Source organism: Xenopus tropicalis, chromosome 3, assembly GCF_000004195.4.
Source record: "Xenopus tropicalis strain Nigerian chromosome 3, UCB_Xtro_10.0, whole genome shotgun sequence".
Lineage (NCBI taxonomy): Eukaryota > Metazoa > Chordata > Amphibia > Anura > Pipidae > Xenopus > Xenopus tropicalis.
In genome coordinates, this window is record NC_030679.2 from 18,725,992 (window position 1) to 18,749,059 (window position 23,068).

Below are 23,068 nucleotides of genomic sequence, written 5' to 3' on the forward strand. Positions count from 1 at the left end.
GACATTGATCATTGATCATATGCCTATGATTAAGTGCGGGTACGCACAAAATGCGTCAGGCATTCTGGGTTTTTAAGAATGTAAATAAAGTTCGAGTTTTATCCATTTTCTGGCTGACCATGGTGCTTTGCGAGGCACTTTCTTCAGAGATATGTGAGCACTTTTGACTCAGAGAGGTTGAATCCTATGTTAGTGCCAAAGGTTGCTGCAAAGGCAAAGAAACCAAACTATAATCTGTTGGCTAGCGCCGAAGCTGATGAACAGTAGGGGACTATCATTGTCATTATCACTGGAATATATATATATAAATATATATTTTGGAAACCAATACTTATTTTAGGGCTTTTTATTTTGGGATGGAAGTAAGCTCACCTTATTGGCTTATGTATGCATGAACCATGGTAAACCAGACCATAGATGTACTATGGTAATCATGCATAGCATATCCTGTTGACTGTAATATAGATTGTGCCATGCTCGGGTGTCATTGCTAGTATTGTAATTAATTCAAGAGTTGGATCAAATGTAGGTGTAATAAAATTTGGGTGTGAAACGTCTTGTTTTTAAAATAATTGATTTTCCTTTTATAGTTTACAAGCAAATTGTTGCCTTAAAAGTAGCTCTTTCATAATAACCACATGATATTTGCAGGGAGTATCTTGTACAATGAGGAGGAAGAACATAGAGTACTTGTACTTGTTCAGGGTTGGGGAACTCGTGTTTGATGCTTTCAACTGTCTGTTTAAGCTGATGATACTAAATTGTGCAAGACTATGGGGCTGATTTACTTACCCACGAACGGGTCGAATGGAGTCCGATTGCGTTTTTTTCGTAATGATCGGTACTTTGCGATTTTTTCGTACGTTTTGCGATTTTTTCGGATTCTTTACGAATTTTTCGGATCCAATACGATTTTTGCGTAAAAACGCGAGTTTTCCTATCCATTACGAAAGTTGCGTAAAAAGTTGCGCATTTTGCGTAGCGTTAAAACTTACGCGAAAAGTTGCGCATTTTTCGCGTAAGTTTTAACGCTACGAAAAATGCGCAAAAATCGTATTGGTAACGAAAAATTCGTACAGAATCCGAAAAAATCGCAAAACATACGAAAAAGTCGCAAAATGTTCGTTTTCAAGTCGGAACTTTTCCAATTCGGGTCGGATTCGTGGGTTAGTAAATCAGCCCCTATAAGTTCCATGCAGGGTGCTTCCAGTTTGCAGAGCGATTTGAAAAATTGGAAAATTGGGCAGCAAACTGGCAAATGAGGTTCAGTGTTGATAAATGCAAGGTTATTTGGTAGAATTAACATAAATTTGAGTTATAAACTAAATGGTAGTGTGGTAATGGCATCCTGAATTGAGAAGGATCTGGGGATCTTTGTGGATACAAAGCTGTGTAACTGTAGGCAGAGTCGCTTAATGGCTACTAAATTAAATAAATTGCTGTCTTGCATAAAAAGGCATTGACCCAAGGGGAAAAAGGCTTCGCTTAAGTATGCAGTGCAGTTTTGGGCTCCAGTTCTTAAGAAGGATATTAATAAGCTGGAGAGAGTGCAGAGACTGCAACTTAACTGGTAAAGGGGATGGAATATTTAATCAATGAGGTTAGACTGTTGAGGTTGTGGTTGTTTCCTCTGGGTAAAAGGTGCTTGCAAGGGGACATAATTACTCTTTACAAGTACAAGAAGATTAGGAGCTATCCCTTTAGACTAGAAGAACAGAACCTTCATTTGAAGCACAGATGGTGGCTCTTCACAGTGAGGATAGTGAGTTTGTGCAATATGCTGTCGAGTGATGTAGTAATTAAAGAGTCTATTTATGCCTGTAACAGTGGCTTGGATGACTCCTTGAAAAAGTACAGGTATAGGACCTGTTATCCAAAATGCTCGAGACCAAGGGTATTCCGGATAAGGGGTATTTCTGTAATCTGGATCTCCATACCTTAAGTCTACTAAAAAATCTAAAAAACATTTATTAACCCCAATAGGATTGTTTTGTCTCCAATAAGGATCAATTATATCTTAGTTGGGATCAAGTAAAAAGGTACTGTTTTATTATTACAGAGAAAAAGGAAATCCATTTTACAAATCTAAATTATTTGATTAAAATGGAGTCTATGGGAGACAAGTTTTCCATAATTCGGATTTCTGGATAATGGGTTTATGGATAATGGATGCCATATCTGTATAATATACAAGACTATAGTGATCTCAAGGTCTTCAGTTAGTTTAGTATAGATATGTATATATATTTATTTATTTATTTATGTGAGTGTACCAATAGGTCTATATATGTAAGTGCATATATTGTGCATAAACATTGGTAGTATTTAAAAGGATTTCATCCCAAATTAATGATGTATTTTTGTAACAATGTCACTTCAAATGCAGGAACAAAAAGCTTAGGGCCAGATTTACATAGGTCAGTAATAGGATTCACTTTGGAATTGAATGTTAGGGTTTCTTCCAGCACTGATAGAAGTTAACTCTTGTAATCCAACCTGCCAATCACAGAAAGGCAGAAGCCTTTTATTGACCCTGCCCCCCTCAGTCTGGTTGCCTGAGCAAGCAGGTTTTCTTGTTGCTCTAGTGAGAATTCTGTGTAGCAGTTGGTGTGTATGATCAAGTTTTCTGTGTATGACCCTGACCTGCCTCTTTGACTAAGAATCTGAATATCCCCTTGTGGCTTCTGTGAACTCCTGTGTATGACTCAGCTTCCCCTGACCTTGTATTTAATCTCTTTCACTGGTTATGACCCATGCCAGGCATCTGCTTTACCAAACAATTAAGCTATTACCTGTTGCTGTTTTAACCTGAAGTGTGGTTATACTTTCTCCCTATTCCTATTACGCTGCAGCTCTGTGTAACTGGTGCCTTCCCTGCAGACATAACATGGGGAATTCCTTATTGTACAGGTATAGGACCCGATATCCAGAATGCTCAGGACTAAGGGTCTTTCCGTAATTTGGATCTCCATACCTTAAGTCTGCTAAAAAATCAATGAAACAAGCCCAATAGGCTTGTTTTGCATCCAATAAGGATTATTTATGTCTTAGTTGGGATCAGTTACAAGGTACTGGTTTATTACTACAGAGAAAATGGAAATTAGTTTTAAAATTATGAATTATGATGGGCCTTCTGCAATTTGGAGCTTTCTGGATAACAGGTTTCCGGATAAGGGATCCCATACCTGTATAAAGTGCAAGTTGCTCACTGTTACCAGCAACTGAGATCCTGAACTGTAATCCTAACATTTAATGGCTTTGAAAAGCTAGAAAAAAAGCTTTATTGAACACTATTGCTCTAACAATACAACCCCCATTTACTCAACATTTAGTAATTCAGTAAAGTGTGGGTGGATAACAGCGGTTACCTTTTAAAAAGACATTATTGTAAGATTTGCTTTGAAAAATGCCTCACCAAAGGCATGTAACATGGCAGCTACCTTTTAAGATAAACAGAGTAGGAATGGTCTGTACTTACAATAATCCAGTCTATCTACAATGCATACACTTTCTGCTTTTTTTTTAAAGGAAAACGTAAACTGTCAATTCAAAACTCATTTGCAATTTACACTTTACTAGTTTTCAAGATATTAACAGTTATAGCATAAATTTGAACTAACAGCACCACCTGCTGGTCATTTTACCTGACTGGCTAAAGACGGCTTCCATTGAATTTCCCCAGAAAAGACGCAGTTTAAAAGTTGCTGATATCGAAATAAATAATGAATGTAAATTGCAAACATGCCTAAAAGAGCATTTTAAGTTATTTATCAATTTAAATTAAGAGTTTACATGCCCTTTAGTTATAAAGTATTGGTTTTTTTCTCACAAGCTTTTTTTTCTTCCTTCAAAAGGCTTTTTTAAATTCTGGAATTTCGTTTTTTGAGAATAGTGGAATATCAGTTTCACTGTAATACAGGACACACAGCACGTTCTTTTGAGACTGTGTTTTTATTCCGTTCTCAGGATTAGGCATAACCTTGATTGTGCATAATGCAGCTATAAGAGTGGAATAAAAGCCATGAAACCATGTATGTTTGTGCGTGTGTATGGGCCAAGTAAATGATAGCTATCACCATTACAAGAAAGGAGAGTATTAGTTCCCTTCTCTAATTACTCTTCATGCTGTGACTACTCTATTATTGTAATTCAGAACATGAACAGCAGCTTATTGAATACATTTTTACCAAATACAATTTAAAAAATTGCATGTACTGTATCTGTATGTGATAACACTGCAAAAATGTATTGAATTTGCTAGTGTTTTTTTTAGGAGTAGTGCACAGAAAGGTTTACCCAGCACAACTAGGAGTCTTTGTACCACCAAATGTAACATAGTAAGTTAAGTTGAAAAAAGACACATGCCCATCAAATTCAACCTTAACACCTATATATAACCTGCCTAACTTCTAGTTGATCCAGAGGAAGGCAAAAAAACCCCATCTGAAGCCTCTCTAATTTGCCACAGAGCTATCTCCCATAACCCTGTATTCCCTCGCTTGCTGAAAAGTCATCCAACCCCTTCTTCAAGCTATATAATGTATCAAACAGTAGGACTGATTTGGGGAGGGAATTCCACAATTTCACAGTAAAAAAATCCTTTCCCAATATTTAAATGGAATGGGTGCCCTCATGTTAGTTAGGGGGACCTAATGGTAAATAAAGCATTAGAGAGGTTATTATATGATCCCCTTATACATAGTTATCATATCACTTTAAGCGCCTTTTCTCCAGTGTAAAAAAACCTAACTTGGCCAAAGCCACAGCCAGTTGTATAATAGGCCATATGACCTACTGCGGGCCAGGACAGCTTGTGATGCAGATGCATTCTGGGTAACAAAAGCCTGCCTGAAGTAGCCACTGTAAGAGACAGACAGAGTCATAACCAGGGCTGGAACTAGGGGTAGGCAAAATATGAATGTGCCTTGGGTGCATTGCTTGGGGGTCACAGTTCTGAGTTTTTAAGTTAATTACTAGTAGGGAGGGAGTGAGTGCCAGTCGATAAGGTGGGGGTAGGATTGGGAAAAGCGTATGACGGTGCTCAGCAAGTGGATGTGTGTGAGTGGGTAGGCTGGATGGGCACCAGGCCAAGTACTATTTCATTAGGTGCAAATACTACTTGGCCTGCTCTGGTACTAATCCTTGAATTACCTACTGCTTGAATCATCTGGTAATTTCAGTGCTCCCTTGTGGCTTTTACTTTGCATTACCAAACTGTAGTTGATATTTTTGAACTATTCTTAATTTGCCTGTAAAGACTTTATAACCTTTCTAAAGCAACAACATTGTATTTTTCTATATCGTAGGCATCTTGTTGCTATGGTCTTATTTAATCCAGCAACATGGTAATTTTTTGAATGAGAGACTGGAATATAAATAGGAGGGGAATGACTAGAAGGATATCAAATAAAAATCAATGGGTTTTTTCTTGGCTGCTGGGGTCAGTGACCCTCATTTGAAAGCTGCCAATCTGCCAAGATAATAGGACTTTCCTTCTGAGTGATCACGTGGTGCTTCTTTCCTTCTGAGTGATCACGTGGTGTTTCTAGAACAGTCTGTATGCAGTACTCTGACTCATCAGATCTGGTTATGTAGCTTAACATCAGTGGTTTCTGGTGAGGTTATGAAGTTGCTGCCTGGTCATTGTGATGGATACGAGACCGCGCAGAAGGTTAAACCCTTAGACGGTCATGTTATTAGTTGGGATAATGTTGCACGGCATCGCTGCTATCAGCACTGTTCTTCTTTATACTGTTCCATCTTTGTGCTGTTGGAGTCTTTATTTAAAACTTTAAAAATATACACTAACATATAGCAGTTTGACTTGGGGCTAATGAGAATAAAGACACATGGGGCACTTTGTTGGCGCAGAAAGATCTCCTCATCTGCAGACGACAAAGCATCCAAAAATACCTGGATGCAAATCGTTGCAATCTTTGTGAATCAGCCCTTATATGTGTTATGCTATAAAATACATTAGTAGAACAGATAGGCTGAACAAACAATGGAATAATCCATAGCTACTAGATAATGAGCCAGTCTACAAAGTTTCCAGGCCAGATTTACTTACAGGTGCCAGAAAGAATGTTACCTACCAGCTCTATGTCAGTCAGCTTGCCATTATCTTATATATAATTTTTAGTTCCCTATGCGTCATGCTTAAGGCCTTAAAAGGGAACTAAACCCAACCATAAAACTGCCCCACTGTGCCCCTAGTTCCATACAGGAATAGATTAAAACTTAATTACACATGGAAAACAATTCCCCAATGAGTCTACTAGCCAAAACTTAACTACAGATGCAAGAGAATTCACCAATGAGAATGCTAATTACCAGCACTATATCAGCCATCTTGTTTTTACCTTACACACGACATGTGCCATTTTGGCATCATCATATTACACTGGAACCAAACATGGGGAGGAAGGACGAACATGTTCAGTGCTGGGAAACTGTGCTTAATGCTTCCAACTCCAAATGCAGGACCAAAGAACATGGAACCAGACAGACACAGATCAGCTGGGATTATATGAGTTATATTTTCTCATCAAGCATTCACAGGGAGATGAGTTACCTGTTACCTGTATTTTATAGCATGGTGCTTGCTGAGGTTTAAACACATTATTAAACAATATTCCTTTTTTTCCAGACAAAAAGCCAAGGATTGAATTTTGTCCGAATTCATGCACCTTGGCCTGTACTAAGTCGGGAGGCAGAATTTCTTAAAATAAAGGTGCCCACCAAAAAGGTACTGTAGTTTATTTTTATTGATTCAAGGGGTGACCTCAAAAAACCAGCCTTTGGCTGGTGACCTTAATCTACTTTGGAGAGCCAGTGTGAAAGCAGGGTGTTCCTCCAGGGAGTCCATAGCGTTAGCTTTCCTCTACTACTATATCTTATGCAAGATATGGATCTGTCAGTGGGTCTTAGTTAGATGTAGTCTTCAGTTTCTGAGAAGAAGAGATCAGACCCTACGACCAATCAGTAAGGGGCAGTAGGGAAGAACGTGTGAATAAGGCCAAGACAGATTTACAACCCAGGGGTATAAGATAGTCAGGGCTAGTGAGCAAAGCAGTCCTGTGCTCCCCCAAGATGTAGTGGGGCTAGTATACCTTAGGTGATACCCACCTTAGGGGTGTATATATAGAACATTGAAGACAAACATCTCCGGTGATGTTGCCATATCAACCGGTCAGATCTTTACTTTTGTTTTCTAACTTGTAGGTGACCATTTAATTCTAATTGTTGATTGGTCGCTATGGTCAACATCTCCTGTGATGTTTGTCTCTAGTCTTAAAAAATACACCAATTAGTTTAGGGACCACAGCTGAAAAGTGACTCAGGCTATTTCATTAAGGATGCACAGAATCCATAATAATATCCAACTGAACCTCGGCTTTCACTGGAGGGGATCAGGGGAGATCTCATCTGATATAATCCATATGCTTAATAATTTAGTGGAAAGATTAACTCGTCAGCAGCATGTTCCCTCCATCTTAGTTTTTCTTAGAAACCCCCAAGTATTGTTAATATGAGCTGACTGTGTTCTTTTATCATCAATATGCAGGAGGCAAAGGTGATGAAGGGTAAAAAAAGGCAACAAAGATAAAAAGACAGATGTTGTTATTTGCTGTTGAAAGAAAACCATGATAATCTGTGCAAGCCATTTCCCAACATCCCTTAGACACACAATGCCTTGTTTTATTGTAAAATTAATGGATTCTGGGACTGGGATTCAGAGAATCAGTGCACCACCCACTATAGAAAGCAGAGGGACTTAAAGTTGCTTCACAATGAAACAAAATGAGGGTGGGGTTGCATTAAGCTTATAAGCTTAAGGCAGTGGTCCCCAACCTTTTTTTTACAGTTAAATGTAAAAATTGTTGGGGAGCAAGCATGAAAAAATTTCCTATGGGGTGACCAATAAGAGCTGCAATTGTAATATTGTTTATGCACCTTTTGTATATATATCCAATTGAAAGAGCTCATGTCAAAAGTGGGGTATATTTTCTTTTTATATAGGAAATAAATTCCCACTGCTGGGAATCCTTCTGAATGAAGTGAACTCAAACAATATACAAAGTTCCACCTCTGTTGTATTCATAACAGGAATGCTGGCACAACAAAAATTTGCAGAGAGCAAAAAAGTTGTGGTTGCCTCAAAAAAGTTGTGCCGTAGCTGCATTTTGCAAAATCTTCAACAGTTTCACAAAATTTTCAGCAAAGCGAAACTGGACAGATTGGGTACTTAGGGGTTGAGTACCTAATAGGGGTTGATATATATGCTCACCAATGCAGTCATGGGGTATGAATGCATGACCCCTAAGGGAGGCAGATGTCACTGAGCAGGTACCCATGATACAATGTACAGTAGCACCCCAAAACTTGTGCCTTTAGGTGATTCTGCTCATCCCTATTCTTCTGGTCTTGAGTGATGGCTACTCTATGGAGTGGTCAATGGACCAGCTATTTTACTATAATTTTAGTTTTCAAAATAGTTTAGTCGACTGAGAGACTTTGAGATATCACTTTAGTATAACTCTGGCTACCTCTAGATTAAGCACTTAAGGCACAGAGAGCTGTGAGTACCCAAAATTGGTGAAGACCCAAAATGTAATATTTAACATTTGAACATGGACATTGTTGAAGGTGAAATCTAGGCTTTCATCAAACTTCATAAAATTACCAATTGCTTTGTATATAGCCAGTCTTTCATTGTATTGTTTTTCTTTCCTTTGTTTGCTGTCTTTCAGATGTACGAAGTAAAACAAGACACCGGCATCCTCAAAAAGTTATACTCTTTATGGAACAAATGTACAAAGATTTTACAGCCCAAAGTGCCACAATTTAGTGAAAATGCAAAGATGAAACACTTATCATATCCCTTTTCCCGAGACAAAATGCATTTGTGAGTATGGATTGTTTTTATTTAATGCACGGTGGTATTATCCAGCTGAAGGGAAAAGACCAGGGTGGTTTGAATTAAAGTAATTCAAAAAGTCTGCAAAATGGAATGAGATATATAAGGAACTGAAGCGAGCACCAGTTTTTGTTTAACTTCTAAGTAGCTCCAGCAGAGGTGTCTCACTGTGTGCTTGATAGGTATAATCCTACCAGTATGTAGGGTCAAAATTTGGACCATCCATTGTTGAGTAACACTGTTAAATTGCTTTTTACAGAACAATAGATCTTTCACAGAGGTGTTGTTTCACCAGAAAATTGCTGAAAACCCTCTGAAAATTGCTGAAAACCCTCTGAAAAACTGTGGCCAGCTTTATTAATGGCTTATCTATTTTCTAGGTATGACATTAAAGACAAGGACACCTTTTTTGATAATGCAACAAGGAGTCGAATAGTAAGTATGCACTATTCTTAATGGAGCTTGTATTTAAGATGACTTGCGGACTTATCCACTCCTAAATACTAGGAACAATGTGTACTGATCATGTTTAGATACTTTCATTATTTAGATCATTTCATTATTGCATAATTTCATGTTTAGAAATTTGCCAGGGGTCAAACTCTACAGCTTCCAGTGGTGGCCTTTCCATTGCTTAATCATAAGAATCATAAAATGGGGGATTATTTATTAATGGGACACAGTGGGACAAGTCTCCCAGTGGAATCAGTTCTCTGGGATGGCATGTAACTCCCACAATCCTTTGGGGTTTTACTTGTGCTGTTGCATAGGTTGCAGCAAGAAAGAAAGGTGGGCAGACTGTCATTCTATATAAACACTTTAAAAATTACAACAAATATTAATTAAATTACAAATTGCAGCAACAATGTATTCAATGACAGCTCTTAGTATACACTAAAAGGTAAGGTAAGATGAATTGTGACCTCTCCTTTTAGCCTAAACTTACATGACTAGGGCAGCGTTAATGTGCAGGCTTTATGTAAACAGCAAAACTTCTACAAAGACAACCCATTTTTCCAATAACCAAAGCAAAAGACAGACTTCCTGGTTGGAATTCAAAGAGCAACAGCTTTATTCTAAACATTACAAAACTGCTAGCAAAATGTAATTTTATGTTATAAAACAGTAACTTCTCATTAAATACAATCTACAATGCTTGCCAGCCAACAAAGGTGGACTACCTGCCACACCAACTACTAATCATTAAAAGTACCCACAGGACATGATCAATACTTTGTAGCCTAGGGGATATACCCCCAATACCTTGGCAGCATCCCTACTGCCAAGCTGTGACCTGGGTTCCATTAAAATTAGAGAGGGTGGGAACATCTCTCCCTGCTGTCCAACCTGTCGAAAAGGGTTGTTAATGTAAGGGAAAACTATTTCACCCTTTCTGAACCTCCCATGAACGCAAAATATTGGCCCAACTCTGCCCCTTCACCTCATTGAACTGCCAGCCCCATTGTCTTGCCACAAACCATTTTACAACCTACCCTTCCTTACTTTGGGGCTCAGTCCACACAGGAAATTCATAGCCAAGTATGGCTCCTATGACTGTGTTGTACCCAACAAAAAATAGAAGAAGGAAAGAAGCACCAGTGGAACCTGTTAGTCTTCCTTTTCTAAATCAGCATTGCTCTGATGCCTGTGGAAATCAAGGCCAATTTCAGAACCTATATTCTCCATATGGTATTAAAATGGAAGATTAAACAGCTAAAATACTTCCTGAAACAGAAAAAAACATTCTAACTACATTTGCAACAGCATGTATATTGTGATCAATACCGTGATAAAGAAGGCTTTATTTTAAAATATATATATATATTTTTTTTTACCAGGTCCATGAAATATTAAAGAGGACTTCTAGTGTAAAAGCCAAATACAGTATGGGTATGTATGAGTGTAAATAACTACTTTCCTCTGTCACAGGTCTTCTAAAATGTATCCTAAACTTAACCTGCATTTCCTTGTTTTGTATAAATTGTACCAAACTATGGCACAGCACTGCATCCTCCACCCCAGTGCAAAAATGTGGGAAATTATATGACACATTTTATTATCATTGGGAAAAAATAATGTTGAGTTGTCAGGGTCAAGGAATAGGAGTGAAAATTTTGTTTAAAAAAAAAAAAGTACTGAATTGTGGGAATTTCCCATAGATTTGTAATGTGATAAATTTCCAATTGAATGAAAAAATCGACTTTTGTGATAGAATTTTTACCTCATAGCATAAAATGGTTTTCAACTGCTCAAAGCCAAAAAGAACTTTCTGGAGAAAAAAAAACAGTGTGGGGAAGCTGGTAAAGGTTTTTAGAATGTTTGGAAAAGCTGTGATAACTGTGAAAATGCAAAATTTTACTAGAAAACTATTGTTAGAAAAGTAAAAATAAAAAAGAAACTAGCAAAGTAGATGTCTTACATGGTTTTTATTCAATCCAACGTTTCAGCTCCACACAGGAGCTTTCTTCATATATATATATATATATATATATACCCCTTACTGTTAATTAGCGATGAGCACATTTTTTTCACCAGGCATTGATTCGTTGCAAAATTCTGCATTTGCGAAACTGCTGTGAAAATTCCCTGTGACAAAAACGTAGATGAGAAAAATGCCTATTGACTTTAATGTATTTGGAGTGTGAATTTTTCTGCAAGTGTAATGGGACAGAATTGCTTATTGCTACTGTTGAAGGGTTCTAAAGCACATATATGAAACATAAGGCCCAGGGACCAAATACAGCACTTCTGGCTGTTTTATGTGGCTCCTGGTGACTGTGCCTGACCATGCAGCACCAATCGTCTGACTGCACTGTGACTGTTTTTGGCCATATAGTATCTTAATAAAAAATTTGGTCGGGGATTTATGTGATTGAGTTTGACCCCCCTGGTCTAAAGCAACAGTGTCCTTAAAGGACACTTAAACCCTATATTTCCCACCATATATAACATTTTGGCAAATCTCTCCCACCCAAACTGCATAATTTGTACTGCATATTTTTTTAGATAGGTCGGTATAGGTTTGTGTGTGCTGGGTTTATTTGGAAGGGTTGAACTTGATGGACAAGTTGATCCAGAGACTGGTCCGATTGCCATCTTGGAGTCAGGAAGGAATTTTTTCCCCTCTGCGGCAAATTAGAGAGGCTTCAGATGGGGTTTTTTGCCTTCCTCTGGATCAACTAGTAGTTAGGCAGGTTATATATAGGCATTATGGTTGAACTTGATGGACGTATGTCTTTTTTCAACCCAACTTACTATGTTACTATGTGACTTGATGGTCTTTTTTCAACCCTGTGTAATGATGTAACTATGTACAGGTATGGAACCCATTATCCAGAATGCTCGGAACCTGGGGTTTTCCGGATAAGGGGTCTTTCCGTAATTCGGATCGCCTACCTAAAGTCTACTAAAACCAATACTTAAACAGTAATGAAACCCAATAGGATTGTTTTGCCTCCAATAAGGATTAATTATATCTTAGTTGGAAACAAGTACAAGGTTCTGTTTTATTATTACAAAGAAAAAGGAAATCATTTTTAAAAATGTGAATTATTTGATTAAAATAGAATCTACGGGAGATGGCCTTTCCGTAATTCTGAATTTTCTGGATAATGTGTTTCTGAATAAGGGGTCCCATACCTGTAATATATCCCTCCGGTCACCAGCACCATTGACTTCATTGGCTGCTAGACTGGTGGGCATGTTTAGTTACCCAAGTTGAGAAGAACTGAGAATGCTCAGTAGCCTATAGCCAAACTAAATGCCTTAGTGAGTGGGGGGGAGTGGGTTATAGGAGAAAAAGCAATAGGGAATGCTGCAGTCTTACTATTAACCTTTAAATGACAGAAATGGCTGTAATTTAAATGTTTCAAAAAGGCTGTTCACTAATTAAATTTTTTTTGGGGGGGGGTTTACATGTCCTTTAAGCTCTCTCTCTTCTAGTTATTTGTGCTTATGGTTTAATGGTTTAAATATTGATTTTTCTGGCATTTGAATGAGTAGCACGATTTTTGCTGACACAGTTCTCTGTGCAGGTATGTTCATTAATTCAGTATGTTCATTTCTTTAACAAATATGTTTACATTGGCAACATGTATGCTCATTTGGAGCTGTACTTACCAAATGCAATAAAGTAGTTGGCTTTACATTTAGAAATAGATATTGAAAGTACCTATAAAATATAATGGGGCCTGGCAGAGAATTTGCATGGCAATTTTATCTTTCTGTATCCTGGTAACATTAATGCCCTGCAATTATTTCCAGTTTACAAAAGTAAAATGTGTTACTTCAGAATTAGCTGAGATGGCAGCTTCCAAGAAAAACACCCACTGAGCATTTTAGACATAATTATGGTTAGGTATACCAGCATCTACAACACTTTTGGCAAAGCTGAACTTGTTAAGTTTAAAGGAGAAGGAAAGGTAAAAACTAAACTTTATCAGAAAGATCTATGTAAATACAGCCATAAGCACTTACAATAATGCTGCACTGAGTCCTCTATCTATGTTATGTAAACATGTTCTTAGGGTTTCTGACTTTCTCTCTCAGAAAAATCCTTCATTCCCAGGGCCAGAGTCTGCACAGTTCTCTCCCCTCTCCTGCTCCCCCTCCTAGAAGAATGCTAAAAACGCCCTCCCTCAGGAATGTGTAATCTGAGCTATAATGGCTAAAGCTGCAGCAGGAAGCTATGAAGACCAAGCTAAAATGACAGCTGCTATCTTAAACAAACAAAGAAAGCTTTTAGGGCTGTTTCCTCAGGTATGGCAATGCTTAATGCAGAATAAATATTGTGTTCTTGGTGGCAGTAATGTGGCAAATCTATTGGCAATAAAATGCCAAAATGACTTTCCTTTAAGTTTTATTCACTTATCTGATGTATTGAAAAGAATGAAGCCCAGAACCTGGTTGTAGTTAGTTTACTCAAAACATAAGTAGGACCAACTGGAAAGAGATAACAAGGGTGATGCAATGGAAAACATTGCCAAATGGTTACAAGTGTTGAGATGAGTGAAACAGTTCAATAAGTTTTTCACTTGATTCCCCTTTTCTTAATGAATGTGGAGCCCAACCAGTACTGAACAGGGTGTACAGCAGAAAGAGACAACATATCAAGCACATGTGATAAAGACACTTGCCCATTGAAGCAGCATGTTTCAGAATTGCAGATTATTTTGTCTACAAAAGTGGTAGAGAAAAACCAAATGACAGATCCACAGTTCTGAGATCTGAAAAAGATAAAGCTAGGTGGGAAAAAATACATATTAATAATATATATACATACATGTATAATAATATATGTATATTAATAACAAATGTATGCAATAATAATAAATGTATAATAGCAATTAGTATTTTAGCATCTTGGAGTCAGGAAGGAATTTTTCCCCCCCTGTGGCAAATTAGAGATGGGGTTCTTTGCCTTCCTCTGGATCAAGTAGCAGTTAGGCAGGTTATACTGTATATAGGCATTAAAGTTGAAAATGTATTTTTCCAAACTAACTTACTATGTTACTATGTAATATATAATATATTAATATATAATATATTAATATAATAATAAAAAATGTATACAATAATACAATACCGTATGCAGATATTTAGGGATTTTTTATATTGTAGTTACAAGATTATGGTAAAAAAATTTGAAAAACCATGTTCAAGGTAAGCCCTTCAAATTTACCAAATTGGAAATCCAAGTATTATTGTAACTACCAAATTTAAATATAAAAAAAACACTTTTTAATTGCTACAATATTGCACAGTATAATGTATCATAATGTGAGTAATGCACATCTTTTATCACATTACTCCTACAGTTTTTTTCTATTTCTATTTATACTGTATATTAAAAATACCCCCTCCAATAAATAAGAATAGAAACAAAATGTCCTATTTCTGGACTGAATAGCTGTACTAAAAATACTTTGACAATACTTGTCTTTTTTGTAGAAATTTGTTATATTTTTTCCTGTAATTTGACAAATATGGGCCTAAAATCTCTGATTTATGTTTTTTTTCTGGTTTCACCATGAAGTGGATTGGAATACTGCCAATGGCATTTTTGACAATTTACATCTCTTCTTTAGCTAAACTGTTTTATACATTCTCAATAGAACGTTGGTTATATTAACTATGAAGCTTATTCTGGGCAAAAAAATACCAAGGGGCAAGTTTGCATTCCTAGTAAAATGTTGTGGTTTTTTTCCCTATTCGATCGCATTTTTTTCATTCCCCTCAGCTTTGAGAAGTCAAAACCCATTTTATCCTATGGAGTAACCAAGGTAAAAAGCCACAAACATTTTTTCAATGCTATAGGAAATTTATCACAATGCAAGTCTATTGGAAAGTCAATTCACATCTTTTTACTGTTGTAATTATTCTGTATCCATCATGGGTCATCTCAACTGCTAGTATCCACTGGCTATTATATGTAGTTGCACAGCACCTTCCCTGTATATGCAACAAACCTTCCAAGTTTAATTGGGCCTGGAACATAGGTGTTATGCCACCATGTATCAATGAGTCTTGTTGGAAGAAGGTATGAAAAGCTGTCTTTATAAAATACAGAAACACAAGCCTTTCTGGGGACTTCATTTAATATTCACTTGGGGTTTTAGTTATGGCAACTGTGGAGGAGAGCATTATTAGTAGTAAAATGACTGTTTAAAAATAATATATATATATGTTGTTTTTAAGGTATTACCACATTGATAGCAAATAATGTCTATGACTCAGCGTACCCTCTTCATGATGTAAGTTCCTTTTTTTACTATGTTGTATGAAAAAATGTTGTATGAAAAAGTGTACACTTTATTATTTATATTAGTGTTTGTATCCTTTGTAAATTATATACAATGACTTCTTCTGTTGCAACAGTGTGCCAGGGAACCACCAGAAAACCCTTTACCATGGACCCATTGTCTAGGATATTTGCCCCTCCCCTTTTTCTTCTCCCTCTCTCTTTTTAATATGTCCTATCTATATATTTATCTTTGCCTCTTCTCTCCTCCATATTTGTATTTGTTTCTCTCTTTTTGGTTTCATCCATTCATTTATTTTGTCTTCTTCTATTCCCTTTTTTGTTTTTCTACTTTACTCTTTACTTTTCCATTTTGTCTCATTCTTTTTTCTGATAGAGAAAGAGGAATAATTATAGTCTAAGCATAGAAGGGCAAAAGAATATGTCAACAGCAGGGCTGGATGTAGTGGCTTAATGGTCAGTCTGTCCCAGAATATGTGCAACTTTCTTGCCCTTTTTAGGAATACTCCATAGATGATCATAGCAAATACACCATATACTTTGTTCTCTAGATGTTGCTTTCCTAGTGCTGTCTGTGTAGCATGCCTCAATCAAGGCAAGCAATCTTCAAATCTTATAAAGATTCACCAAAAAAACCCTATATATATTCAACGTTCTACATTCTATTCTATGTTCTTATTTGTCATTTTAGACATGGTATATATGTTTCTTGTAGAAATTATTTCAGCCGGCACAACAAGTAAAGTGCAAGCGGGGTATAACCCCTGTGTGTTTATTCAAAAGGATGTTTCTTGTACCTTTTGTCTTGGGGGTTAAAAAATTAATTTGTGCTATTTAGAATGCAACACTTAATAATCCTCTTTGAGCAAAGGTGTTAATAGATACAATAACTGCTGTGCCACGAAGCACCAAATTATTACAATCTAACAATTATCAGTAGATTTTAATTACTTGTGATTACTCAATACTTATTGATACAAGACAGAGCTTAATTTTCACAGACACATATATGTTTCTGATATTGTGTATTTTACATATAAGAGAGCTTGGGAAAAATATATAATATTTACAGAAAAATGTCCTGACAGTCAGGGAAGTTTTAATTAATAGAATAAAATATTAAAATGCTGGAAATACTTCTGGATTCCACATTTAGATATTTGATACGCTTGTCCCTTATATTTGAAATAGAATAACAACTATAAATCCAAGCCCCTTGTTTTCATTAGTTCCAGGTACTCTACTACATATTCTTTAACATTCTTAGTTAAAAAAAAACCCAAAAAGACCAAACTCTTTTACATGCAAAATTCTTGCAGATTGTACCAGGTGTTTAAAGAATGAAGGAATGCAGTATAGGAAGAAATTATATTTTACTGGAATTTGGGAAATTGCTGGTGTCAAAGAGAGAATCTTGGATAAAAAAATCACACTATTAAGATTTAAAAGCCACTAGGAGATGGGATGCATGTCAGGTGATATTGTTTTTGGTTATTATTTTTGCCTCGTTAAATACATGTTCTTTTTTATATTAGGGTGACTATGACCACAATAAAAATGAAACAAATGAGCGAATGGTAAGTATTGCCGATACCTGTATCTGTTTAATGAAGGACATATATGTATCAAATGCTGAAGTTATACATTATACATTATAGGGAGTGCTCTCGGAGTTCTGTATCAATCCAAACACTTGAGACCAGATCTCATTTATATATGCAGGTTGTGGAATTCTTACATACCTTTTAATAACTGTAGAGCGTTTTATAGGAAGTTCATATAGACTCTAGAGTTGTATAACTAGTCTATGCACTATATCTAATTCAACACAATATAAGGAGATCCATATAGACTGTAGAAAGTTGATATAGACTCTAGCGTTGTATAATTAGTCTATGTACTATATCTAATTCAACATAATATAGGAAGATCCATATAGACTGTAGGCATTTTAGATGTTTACTATGTTTGCTGAATTTTGGAGAATTTTTTTTCGCCAGGCATGGATTAGCAGTGAAATTTCGCTATTGAACCTGTGGCAGCAATTTTCTGTGAAAATTTTTTGCAGAGACAAAAATTAGAAAAGAAATGCATTTTAATAAATAACACAAACTGCAAATTCTTCATCCTCTAATAAAATGACTTATCTAGTAGGGATGTAGCGAACCTAAAAAAAAAGTTCGCGAACTTAGGCTAAAAAGCGCGAATATTCGCGAACTTTGTGAACCCCATAGACTTCAATGGGAAGGCGAACTTTAAAAACTAGAAAAGCCATTTCTGGCCAGAAAACTGATTTTAAATTTGTTTAAAGGGTGCCACGACCTGGACAGGGGCATGCAGGAGGGGGATCAAGGGCAAAAATTTATCTAAAAAATACTTTGTTGAAAAAGCGTTGCGTAAAAACGGGCAGACCTAGCGGAAATACGCAGCGTTTTTTGCTATTTCGCGCTATTGGCACCATGGAAACGGGATTTGCTTACACCAGTACTAGGCTGAAAAACGCCATGTGTGGTTGTGCGGCATTTTTTAGGCTGAGAAAAAACGCAGCGAAAAAAAACGCGGCGAACCCAAATTGCGAGCATACGCGGAAAGTTCGCGAACTTGCGCGTTCGCGAACACCCGATGTTCGCGCAAATTAGTTCGCCGGCGAACAGTTCGCTACATCTCTATTATCTAGTAGTATTTGGTTTAAATATAAAATACCTTATGGAAATCAGAGCCTGTGTTATTTTTGGGAATAATCCTAGGCTAAATATTTTTTTACAAACTCCAACTTCATTTTGTTAATAAGTTTTATTGCTCTGTATATTAATTATGTGGAATCCACAAAGTGGAACTGATTAGAAAAGTGTTTGGTGCTGATTTCCTAGACTCCATTTTGGTACTGGATGTTGGTTTTCCTACCTGAAAGATTGTGATTGGCCATTTATTGCACTGGTATTCTCAAGGGAAATAGGCACATGTAAAAGCTGTCCGTATTTTCTATTTAACTATTCTAGTTTAGGTAGCTTGCTAAAATTCTGGTTAATCCAAAAGAAATGGAGGTATATAAGAGGAAAAGGGCATCTAAAATATTAATGTCTGGAAAAATATTCCCACCAAGAGATGCCTTTTTTCAGCTCCTTTTATCCTGCCTATTAGATTCTTTTATGAAGTGTTAAGTGTTAACTTAAAAGGTTCTTTCCAGAAATACAGTACTGATTATTCACACATGTATGTCTGGTCCTAGAACCTACAATACCGTTCCTTAAAAATTCATCTGTTTTCTATTGACATAATAGTTTCAGGGTTTCATTTCCTGAAAAGCACTAATCAAGTGCAATGGGGTGGAGGACATTTATTTATCTAGAGTTATCATCTATTTATTTGTACAGGATTTAATTTATAGGGACAAATGGCATACTCTGTAATTCACTTGGGAATATACCAAAACTCATTTTCTGAAGTAACTTGATTGAAGGCAGCAACAATGCCCAGTGCTTTCTCTACAGCACTAATGATGCTACCAAACTACTAATAAAAGTACTCTGATTATTCTTACAAAAAGTTATTTTCCAAACTTTAGTGTTTAAGGGACGGGGGTTATGTGCAGATAAACATAAACATAGTTGTCTGTATTATGAGAAATGACATGAACCATGCAAAATTTTCTTTCATTTGCACCCCCCAATGGCCCCCGCCACCTTCACCCCCCCCCCCCCCGGCAGGAGCCCCCAACACTATCCGACCCTCTCCTCCGAGGGCATTTAAATGAACTTACCTGCTGCATGTCGGGGGAGGAAGACAGGAGGATTGTGGGAATGCCCTTAGGGGGTTGGGCCTACAGCATCAGACTTTGCTGTAGATATCTATATATATATCACGGTCGCGTCAAAATAGGCTCGGTTAAGTCAAAATGGGCACTGTCGCGGCAAAAAAAGGAAAAGACCCATGTGACAAAAAATTCGCATGACAAGCATGTTTGGGATTTTCTGCTGTTTTGCGAATATTTCGGCGAAGCAAAATGGAAAAGTTTCACTCATCACTATAAGCACTATAAGCTCTGTGCTTCTTGACAAATATGTAGTAAATTGTAATTGGCTAGTACAGCAGTATCACGACATGGACATGGCCATAAGTTTGTTTATGGATTATATTTGTGGAATATTAACAAAGATGACGTTTTGTTTAGTTGAGAGGTTATTCCATTCAAAGGGAAATGCATAGTTGTAAGCACTTTTCCACCTGAAAATACTCACCTTTACTTCATAACATTTCCCATTTAACCCAATGGGAGCCACAGGAGATGGGCAATTGGGTTGGTCCACTGATGGAGAATTTGTGACTTGTGACATCAGCCTAAATGAAGGTTTTACTGGTACTTTGTATTTCTTTATATGCCCAGTATAGCATTTGGTATTCTGGCCAAGAACCCTTGTGAATCTGCATTTCATTTTATTGGTAGAAGCACTCAAATAAACCATTACTACAATGTTTTTTTGTTGTTGTTTCAAATGGTAAAACACTATTTTTCCCCTTTTTCACTTAGCTGCTACATCGAGAATGGGCAAGATATGGAGCCTTTTATAAATATCAGCCTGTTGATCTAATAAGGTAAAGTACAGCCTAACCAAAATTTCAGCTTTTAGGACTTACATTTAAACTTGTTTCTCGTATTAATGACACAGTTTAGGTATAATTTTTTATAACATGATTTTGTAACCTGTATTTTAGACAACTGTGTGGGACCAGCAAAAGTAATGTCATTTCGGGTTACATTTTATCTCTATGGAATGTGCACAACATGGGTCACACTTGTGACTTTCGATTTAATTTTGAAGTTATACCAGTTAACTTTCTTGACATGAAATCCTTTTGGATTTTGATCTTTTATGCATTTAACCTTAATAATTCACATTTTAATTACATAGAATATGATTAATTACTCTTCTAAACCAAGCCTGACTCCCTTGCTGTCAGCAGTAGGTCCAACAAAGAGATTGCATAACACCAAGTACTTTACCTTGGTGGCTTTGTCTAAACATTTCTATCTACATGATCATACTAAACACTATAAATGTCTGTAACAGAACTGTTGTGTTCTGGTGTATATAACAGATTAAGACACTGATCTGTTTGATGTCCAAGGAAGATGAATGTTCTCATACAGGTGATTTGATTCTTTGTACAAATTCCAGATGGGACTAAGGAACAGTCTTTTGACCACAGGGTGTGCGGATGCACCTGTAAAACTTAGTCGGGTTTGTAACCAGATATGATTTTAACAGCTTTAGACTTTACTATAGAAACAAATCTGTTCAATGACTTACAAGTAACTTCCTTAGTATTTAATGAAGACACAAAAGACTTTAGGCTCCATCCCACAAACCAAAAACTCAGCTTGTCCATCAATTTCATATTTTAAACACCTGCATATATTAAAGACTATGGCAATTCTGAACTGAAACAGCTGCCCCAAGGAATCAAAGGAAACATGCTAGTAAATTCCAAGAATGGCTTCCAATTTAACCATATGGTGCTGTTGTATTGACCCAGAACTGCTCTCTAGTGTTGCTCCCTTTCAAAAAACAGTTGTGCAGTGATTATAAAACAAAGTCTGTAAATCACTATTATGTTCGAGAAAAAAATCACTGGAGTTCTGGTATTGAAATGAGAAATCTTTTTCTGGCCTTGTCAGATGTCACTGAGTTTGGAGACGTTGGTCAAAAGCCAAAAAAGCAAACATTTTTGCCATGAACCTTGAGTTGGGTTGAACCCAATTTGTCTTCAAGACTCCAACAAGTGAAAACACAAACTTTTTTACAGCTGTTGTTTTTTAGAATAGGAAGAATGCCTGTAGAATAAGTGGAAATGGGGTAAAAATGAGGGTTTAAATCAGGGGTGGGCAAACTTTTTGGCTCAGGGGCCACATTAACTAACAGACGGGCCAGACCGGGCCGGGACAGCGTTACGCCCGGGGCTGCCATCAAAAATTATGGGGCCTCTCAGCTCCCCCCCAGCGACCCGCTGCTTCCTCCGTCCCGTCCTTCTGTTCCCCGGCTCCCCAGTGCATTCTTTTATATGGTTGCGCCCCGTGCGTGCGCCGGAGACGGCGGGCCGGATTAAAAGGGCTGACGGGCCGGATGTGGCCCGCGGGCCGTAGTTTGCCCACCCCTGGTTTAAATCCATTCCTGTATAGTGTGCGCAATGAAGTAACATAACAAGGTTTTGGATTTGTTTCTATTATGGTTTAAGAATTTGGTGAAATCCAAAAAAATTCCTGAGATTCATCTACTTGACCTAAACTAACTTTATCCTATACCCTTTTCATCTAGTGCAGCAAGTGCAAGTGGGAAAATGATCTTTAAATATACATACTTGTACTTATTGCTACAGTAATTACCTCAAATGGGCCTTTAAAGTATGTCACAGTTCACTGGTCAGTCATTGTTTCTTCCACTGGAGCTCATTTACTGGGTAAATCCTGTGCAGTAACCCATACCAACCAACACATCAGTCAGTTACTACCACATAGTGTTGCTTTAGATATCTATTCCTAATGCTGCTATACTACAGCAAGCAATAATCTTTATCCCTAGTTAGTATATTGAATATTGCTAGTTGTTTTAATTCAACAACTGGTATGGTAGGCTTAAGCACCCTTTAAAGCTGCCCCACTTATTTTTGATCTTTAGTGCCATTTTTAATTAGTACCTTTGTACAATGAAGATTTTAATAACTAGTATGAAAGCCCCACAGGGAATCTACTGTTTGCTATAGCCCTTATAGCAAAGGTATATACTTTCTGACTTCCTCAAATACATGGAGACTACAATAAAGAAAAAGTTCATAGACTAAGATATGTTTTTTTTTTCTTCACTGTGAGTTTGAATGGACTTTTTAGCAGATGCAAACATTGCAAACCTAGCTGGGAAAGTCACCAAAGTGATTTGCATGGTTAATCATTTGGGAAGCTGGCAAGGAAACAATAACATCTGTCTGGGAAATAGTATCCAATGTTTCAAGCCTGTGAGATAAGATCTGAAGTGGAAAGAGGCACTAGAACATTTCTGATGACAGACAAGTTGAGATCTTTAACCACCACTCTTGATCATGTATTATGATACACAACTATTGAAAGATAGGAAGTTTAAGACGTTATGGCTCTCCCAGAACTTGTCATTCTATACTTTGTGTGGATCATCTCATTAAATGGACATTTGGCAGTTCTCTTTCCACCAAATTACTATAATCCATTTGTGTATTATTTAACAAAATGCATAGATATAATTCATAAGAAGCATTAAAAGGCAGTGTCCACCGAAAAACTCTTTTTTGCAATGGTGTTTATTTTTTTTTGTAAATGTAACTGCAAATTATCAGTTGTAAATGGGTCTGGAAGAACATAT

At 36.9% G+C, this 23,068-nt stretch overlaps 1 protein-coding gene across 1 annotated transcript in view; it reads left to right on the top strand.

The window, feature by feature from the left end:
• Positions 1-23,068, top strand: part of ano2 (anoctamin 2, calcium activated chloride channel) — a 155,589-nt gene that overhangs the window by 27,568 nt on the left and 104,953 nt on the right. Inside the window, exons 4-10 of the mRNA XM_018092811.2 lie at positions 6,650-6,748; positions 8,754-8,908; positions 9,301-9,355; positions 10,759-10,810; positions 15,617-15,672; positions 17,216-17,257; positions 20,209-20,273. Of these exons, the coding sequence (XP_017948300.2) occupies positions 6,650-6,748; positions 8,754-8,908; positions 9,301-9,355; positions 10,759-10,810; positions 15,617-15,672; positions 17,216-17,257; positions 20,209-20,273 (524 nt within the window). The remainder of the gene's footprint in view (positions 1-6,649; positions 6,749-8,753; positions 8,909-9,300; positions 9,356-10,758; positions 10,811-15,616; positions 15,673-17,215; positions 17,258-20,208; positions 20,274-23,068) is intronic.